The sequence below is a fragment of the Grammomys surdaster genome, unplaced genomic scaffold, assembly GCF_004785775.1.
Source record: "Grammomys surdaster isolate TR1022 unplaced genomic scaffold, NIH_TR_1.0 125996, whole genome shotgun sequence".
NCBI lineage: Eukaryota > Metazoa > Chordata > Mammalia > Rodentia > Muridae > Grammomys > Grammomys surdaster.
Window position 1 is genome coordinate 2232390 of NW_021620812.1, and position 7916 is coordinate 2240305.

A 7916-nucleotide genomic window follows, 5' to 3' on the forward strand; every position below is an offset into this window, starting at 1 on the left:
CTCACTACCTCAATACCACAGACAGAGTCTCCCTGGTACTCACTACCGCAATACCACAGACAGAGTCTCCCTGGTACTCACTACCGCAATACTGCCGATACGGAGTCTCCTTGGTACTCTGCCAGCCAGAGCATCCTGCAGTGAGCTCTAACAAACATTTTGGCAAGCAAACTTCAGACATGAGGACACAACTTTAAATTCTCATGTGAGTTAATTCTTACAGCTTGGACTTCAGCATTCCTATCACCTTGTACCGGACTGCACAGGTCATTTCTGTAGTACTCTCACACACCACTCTAATATGATAGTATCCGACCCTAACAGAGAAAGTGGACAGTCAGTGGACCTGGGGCATCTATTCCAGCTCTAGGGCACCAGTTCTCTAAGGCACTGGTCTGTTATATTAAAGCTGGTATTACTGTCACCAATTTATTATTGGCATTTAAATATAGAATTAGGTGATTTTTACAATTTCATATGTTATACAAAAGTAAACAACCTTATTTTATTCTTTAAAACAATGATTCAATGGCTGAACATACCTTAAAGAAGCAACATAAGTCATAGAGAGAATTTCTAGGACCCAAGAAGCCCCAGGCTAAGACAGGGCTGATATGCTCACAAACAGCATAAAAATGGGCAAAGAATCCATCTGAGATCTGTTGGGAAACAAAAGGCAATCAGTCTGTTTTTATCTTCTTAAATTTACTTTCTCTAGTAACGAAGCATAAAACTGCTAGCCATCCTGTGGTCAGAAGTCTTCGGGAACAGATCAAGGCTCTATCATGATGTCGACGGCCTGCTGGGAACATTAATAAACTTAACAGGGACTAAGAGTCAGAGGGTTTTGTAAAGGTTTCATACTCGAGCCAGTAGTTTCAGAGAAGCAAATTCACCTCATAATAATACAAGTTAAACTTTCTTTATCCAAGGCTCCAGCCAGAAAAATTTCAGATTTTTTTAAAACTCTGGAATATATCTTCCAATAAGGACAATCTACTCCAACAAGGCACGCCTCCTAATCCTTTCCAAACAGCTCATCAACTGGGGACTGAGCATGCAAATATGTGAGTCTGTGGGGCCATCCTCAGGTGGGATGCAGCTGCAGTTTAACCAGCTGTGGTGGGATGCAGCTGCAGTTTAACCAGCTGTGGAAGGATGCAGCTGCAGTTTAACCAGGTGTGGTGGGATGCAGCTGCAGTTTACCCAGGTGTGGAAGGATGCAGCTGCAGTTTAACCAGGTGTGGTGGGATGCAGCTGCAGTTTAACCAGCTGTGGTGGGATGTAGCTGCAGTTTACCCAGGTATGGAAGGATGCAGCTGCAGTTTAACCAGGTGTGGTGGGATACAGCTGCAGTTTAACCAGCTGTGGAAGGATGCAGCTGCTGTTTAACCAGGTGTGGTGGAATGCAGCTGCAGTTTAACCAGGTGTGGTGAGATGCAGCTGCAGTTGCAGCACATGGGTAGTAGGAGCAGGAGGATTAGGAATGCAAGCTCATTTCTGGCAACACAGAAGTTCCAGGCCAGCCTCTGATAGGAGAGCCTGCCTATAAACAAACACATAAACAAAGCATTGAATTATTCTTACTAGATTTTTAACCTTTAGTTAAGAAAGTCAGTATTATTAAACTTTGTCATGTGACTGACTCTTCTTATGAAATGCTGGTACATATATGTACATTTGAAGAAAATCTCTAAGATAACCGAATTTCCAGTTTAGTAGATGATAGATTTTTAAACTATGTCCTTAAAAGTCTCTGAATTGCCTCAGTGTCTGCTGTAGTGTTTGTTTTCCTTTGATCTCTAATTTTTAATGATTTGGGCCTTACCTTTTTTTTCTTTTTTGGTTAATTAGTCTACAGGCTTGACAATCTTAAAAAAAGACTCCAATTTTTGGTTTGGTTTCATTTTCATTTTATTTTGATTATCTTTTCTCATCTACTGATATTGGGCATTGTCCTATTTTTCAGAAGCCTTCAGATGCATCGTTAAGTAATTACTAAGGTATCCCCCCCTCTCTGCTACTTAGATTTCTGATATATTGTATTTTCACTTTTATTCAATTCTAGGAAGTTAAGACTTTCCTTTTCAGTCTGGAGAGCTGGCTCAGCAGTTAAGAGCACTGGTTGGTCTTACAGGGGATGTGGTTCAATTCTCAGCACCACATCACAGTTTACACCCATCTCTAACTCCAGTTTCAGAGAGATCTGATGCCCCCTTCTCACTTATGTGAGCACAAGCACACACTAGTGCACACACACACACACAGGTAAAACACTCATATAAAATAAATCTAATTAAGACATTTTTTAGTTAAAAAATATTTTCCTTCTCGATATCTTCCTTGACCTAATTGTCATTCAATAGCCTGCTGTTCAGTCTCCATGAGTGTGTGTGTTGTCTACTGCTCTTGGTACCCAGCTTCATTCCACTGTAGTTAGATAGAATACAGAATACAGGTACTTCAATCTTCCTACACTTCCTGATGCTTGCTTTGTGTCCTACTATATTGTCAATTCTGGAGAAAGTTCCAATGGCTATTGAGAAAGTGCCTTCTTTACTGTCTGGGTGTCTGTTATGACCGTTTGGATGATGATGCCTCCTCACTCCTGTGTATTCTGTTTAGCTCTTGTCTGGAAGACCTGTCTATTGGTGAGACTGGTGAATCAACACTCACTATCATGGTGTTGAGGTGAATCTGTGGTTTTAGATCAAAGAGTGTATGTTTTTAATGATTTAATGTATGTGTAAATCTCTGTGCACATACAGACGTGTGACTGCAGAGGACAGACGGCTACACATCACCTGGAATTGGAGTTACAGGTTGTAAGTTCTCTGAGTTGGTACTGTGAACTGAACTTGGGTTCTCTGGAAGAACAGTCGTGCTCTTAGCTGCTGAGCCATCTCTTCAGTCCAAACAGTTCCTTCCAAGTGTAATGGCTCCTGGAGGACTCTCTTGAGTGTGATGTGTCCTTATCTCATCTGACTAGCTATGGAGTCAGGTGTGTCAGACATTAGGATAATCCCATTGTCTTAGTTCTATTTACATCCTCTTATCACAAGGTATTGTTTATCACTGATGATAAGGTTTTTGGAAGCAGCAAAAAAAAAGGGGGGAACTATGTTTTCTAATCAAACTTGTTAGTCTGTGTCTCTTTGTAGGTAATTACAACTATTAATATTATGAGTTACTACTGAACAATATATATTATTTCCTGTCCCTCTCATTTTGGGTATTTGTGGTGTTTTCTTAGTGCTCCTTTGATTAGCTGTTCTGAAAATGTTTATTTTCTTAGGTATGTTTATTCTTAATACAAAGCATCCTTCTAGTATCCTGTATAAAGCTGGCTTGGTGTCATAAATTTCTTTAATCTGTTCATGTCATAAATTCTTTTTCTTTTTCCTTTGAGTGTGGCTGATAGTTTTTTTGAGCACAGTAGTCTAGGATGTCATCTGTGGTCTTTCAGAACTTATAGAACATCCACTCAGGCCATTGTCGCTTCTTAAATCTCCCCTAAAAATGGATGTAGCTGACATTCCGGCCTTTGCATGTGACTTGGTCTTTTCTTTCTTGTAGCTTTCTTTATCGTTTTATTATCGTTTCTTTGCTCTGTATATTTAGTGTTTTGATGATTATTTGACACAGGCAACTCCTTTTCTGGTCCTATCCATTTGATGTTCACTGTGTGCCTCTTGTGTCTTGATAGGCATCTCTTGCCTTAAATTTGGGAAACTTTCTTCTATAATTTTGTTGAACATATTTCCTGTGACTTCAACTTGGGTTTTTTTTCTTCCATGTTTCAAAAGTTTAGTCTTTTTATAGTATGTTAGAATTCATGTATGTTCTGTTCTTTAATGTTCTGGTTGGCTCCTTGTCAACTTGACACAAACTAGAGCCATTTGGGAAGGGGACTGCCTCTGTCAGCTTGCTTGTAGGTAAGTCTGAGGGGCTTTCTCTTGATTAATGACATCTGTAAGAAGGCACAGGCCACTGTGGGTGGGGCATCTCTGGGCAGGTGGTCTTGGATGACATAAGAAAGCAAGCTGAGAAAGCCATGAACAACAAGCCAGTGAACAATATCCCACCATCTACTTCAGTCCCTTCTTCTAAGTCCCTGCCTTGAGTTTCCTTCTTGGTGCACCATAATGTGGAAGTGTAAGCCAAAGAAACCCATCCTCCCTTAGGTTGATTTTGGTCATTATTTTGGTCCAGTTCCTCTACCTTGTCTTGACATTCTCCTACTCGATCCTTGATATGTTCCATTGGTGAAACTGGGGATTGTTTTGTTTTGTTTGCTCAGTGGGTCAGAAGTTTGTCATGCAAGACTGACAACATGAATACAGATCTTTAGAAGTCACACAAAAGTCAGACACATGGCACAAGTATCTGTAATGCCAGCATGCTCCTCTGGGGAAATGAGCAGAAGGGACAGGAAAATTTTCAGCTAGCCTGGCTAATGCATCAGGAAAGGGACCCTGTCTCAAACAAGGCACAAAGGTGTGGATACTCAAATGTCCTCTAACGTCCACAGTCTACTGTGCATCCCCTCACCACTACATGAAGAAGCACACACACTCATCTACACACTCATCTCTTACATACACACAAACTCACACCTACTCCTATGGAGAGAAAGAGACAGACAGAAGGACATATAGAGGGAAAGACAGATACAGTATGGTTTCTGTAATAATTTTAAACCAGAATTATTCAAATAGACTTCCTAGAATTATTCCTAAGCATCTGCTGAAGGTGCTGGGAGGGCTGTGCTGCATAGCACCCAGGGCCGGCCTTGCAGCCTCAGTGTTACAGATGTGAAGTCAAAAAATATGGGTATGGTAGAACAATTTGGGTTGGATAATACAAGAGAGTCAGTAGTTGTACGATGTACCATGCTAAGCACTTCCACTGAACTCCTTGCTATTGTGTTGACTGTTTAATTTTTTTTTTTTTGTAGCTGGAACTGAACTGAAGACTACATTTGAGCCCTTAGAACTAACTCCTTTAAAAACTATATAAAGTAAATATTGTCATCACCCTTTCTCAAAGATGAAAACATTAAGGCCTGGGAAGGTTGAGCAACTACCAAGGTCACACTGTTAGTGAGTGACATTTCAACCTGGGCAGTCTCACTTCAGAGTCCACACATGGGAAGGTGTGGTCACCACAGATGTAGAAGCCCTATGGATTAATCAGTGCTCTTCTTGCCTGAGTAAGCGGTCACTCTGGCCTGTGAGGATGCACTGTTATAAAGCAAGGCTGCCCTTCTTGGTCCTCTTTATACACAGGCCTGTTTGTTTCGCAGGCGTTGGGACAGAACAAAGTCTTATTAGATACTGTAGGCAGGTAGATTTTGGACTTTGCCGTCTTCACTATGTGGACTGAACTAGACTTTTTCCTTATACACTATCCAGTCTCAGCTGATTTTAAAGCCACGGAGAATGAACTAAGGAAGAGCCTGGGGCATAATGAGTTTTACCTTCATCTGTTGCCTTTTCTGTTTCAGCACTGACCAACAACTTGAAGCCACAGCCTAAATATAGACAGAGGGAAAAAAAAAGGTTTAAATTCATATTTATTATCAATATTTCCATTTTAAAATGGTGATTTTTATTGGAATTCAAAGTGTCTTGGTTTGAAACTCCCAAATAGCAACAGTAAGGACAACCCCGGGTTCCTTGTATTGTTTACAAACATTAGGGGAGTCTTCAATTTTATGAAATTAAAATTTATATACAAAATCCAGGCAGTGGTGGTGTACCCCTTTTATCCCAACTCTTGGGAGGCAAACCTCTGAGTTCAAGGCCAGCCTGGTCTACAGACTGAGTTCCAGGACAGCCAAGGCTACACAGAGAAACCTTGTCTTGAAAAACCAAACTAACTAACCAACCAACCAACCAGCCCTTAAGAGAAAAGGCTAAACTCTAGAGCCATGCCACTTAAGTAGTTATAGCACAGTTCTCCTAAATTTATGAGTCAGGCTCATAAATTCTAAGGCCACACATGGAAACTCAGGCCTGTGATCCTGGGTATAAGAGGCTGAAGCAGCAGATCCCAGAGTACTGGCCAGTCTCGGCTACAGACTCAGACCCTGTCTCACAAATGAACAAAAACAGGTCCTAAATTCTATTCTCATAGAAATGCGCTGAAAAGAATTTGTCTATATATACACACAAATAAATGTTTTCTACTGAATAATAAAGATAGATTATTGTCTTTCCTTCAAGGAGAGTGTTGCCTGGAATGTCTGAGGGTAAAAGTAAGTTTTATTCAAAAACCAAGAAACTAACCATGAGGAGACAAAGGACACCTCGTGAAGCGTCCTGGTGAAGCCTCTGGCTGATGAAACTTTACCAAGTCAGTGGCTGAAGTGAGGAAAATGCTTCTCTGTGGCTATAGCATACTTCAGTGAAGGAAGAGATGCACGTAACATGTTTTAAAGCGCAGTGTCTGGAAGTTCTAACACACTGTGAGACTGCCAACGGATCATGAAAGCATTTCCAGCATCCAGACTTTACCGTGAAACATGGTACTCCATGCCAGCTGCTGGTACCCATGGCTGTCAAAGGAGAGTTTCACCTCAAGTGTGACATACTACTGCACACGTGATCCCAATGACAAAGGATGAGCTCAGGGTGTTTTAGACAGGGTCTCTCTATGTAGCTCTGACTGCCTTGAACTCACAGAGATCTGCCTGTGTCTGCTTCCTGGGTGCTAGGATTCCAGGCGTGTGGCCCCACTGCTGATTCTGTAATTTCTAGGATTCCAGGCGTGTGGCCCCACTGCTGACTCTGTAATTTCTAATCAGTTGTCCATCTCTGATCATTTCCCATCAACCTGAATGGTAAAGAACACAAAGGCCACTCACAGTTTCTTTGAAGGAAGAGTTGAGCCAACGGTTGTTGACTACGCTCTGTATGGATGTCGGTGGGTTTTCTAGATCTTCAAAGGAATCCATTAATATAAAATCCAGAACCACATCATAAAAATTCAAATTTTTCACCTGTATTAAATTCCAAGATAGCAATGAGTATCACAGAGTTCTGGAGTAAAGTCTGTGCTTTGCAGTGCAAGGTTTTTGACTTGTTCAGAGTATGCGTCTCCACAAAGAGGAGGTAAGTACCAAACTGCAGTTCCAGGAAGTGTGCTCCCCCCGGCCATGAGAAATCAGTTTCTCCTTACTATTCCTTCATCAGCTCACTCCCAGATCTGCCTGTCTGACCCATGAGAGCTTCCATCTTGCTCGATCACTAACACACTATGTTGTGCTGTGTGCTATACCAGGTACTCAGGGATCTACGGTAGGCAACTCAGAAACCTGGCATCCACTGGGGAAAACAGCAAGAAAATAATCCCAATAAAGACATTAGACCTCACAGAGCTTGCAGCAGAGATTGATTCTAAGCTGGATATTAGAGATGGCTTCCCTTATGAAGTGACTCTTCCCAGTTACAGGGAACTCCTCTCACAGACTTAAGGGAAGAAGCACAATGGTGTTGAATGACACACTGAAAGCGCACTATGGCAAAGCAGAGAAAACCTGGCAGGAAGCGAGGACAAGATCGTGTCAGGACTTGAACCCACAGGAAGGACTTTGACTTTATTCTCAAGGAGGGTGGAGATGCTGAGGAGGGAGACTGTCACATCATGTATTTGAAGACGGCTTGGTGAGTCAGACAGAGCGGCAGGTAACTGTAATGTCAGCACCTTCTGGGAGAGGTGGAGCATCTGGACCACCAGCTCCAGAGAGTCCATTGCTGGGTTACAATGAGACTTTATCTCAAAACAACAAGATAATCTCAGCAGAAGCACAGGTGAACAGAACAGAGGAGGGTAGTGTAAGGGAGGGATGCAGTGGGCAGGGAGTCACGGGCTACAGAGACGGAGTAGATTAGGGATGCAGTGGGCAGGGAGTC

General features: G+C 42.0%; 1 protein-coding gene across 4 annotated transcripts in view; it reads right to left on the bottom strand.

Annotated features, from left to right (window-relative positions):
- The window catches only part of Miga1 (mitoguardin 1), a 57219-nt gene that overhangs the window by 4565 nt on the left and 44738 nt on the right, over positions 1 to 7916 (bottom strand). Inside the window, exons 12-14 of one of the 4 annotated variants that reach the window (XM_028754305.1) lie at positions 6869 to 7003; positions 5480 to 5533; positions 543 to 659 (exon numbers count right to left, since the gene is read on the bottom strand). In XM_028754305.1, the coding sequence (XP_028610138.1) occupies positions 543 to 659; positions 5480 to 5533; positions 6869 to 7003 (306 nt within the window). Of the gene's footprint in view, positions 1 to 542; positions 660 to 2943; positions 4044 to 5479; positions 5534 to 6868; positions 7004 to 7916 lie in introns of those variants that run through there. The other 3 variants (XM_028754307.1, XM_028754308.1, XM_028754306.1) reach the window with 3 other exon arrangements.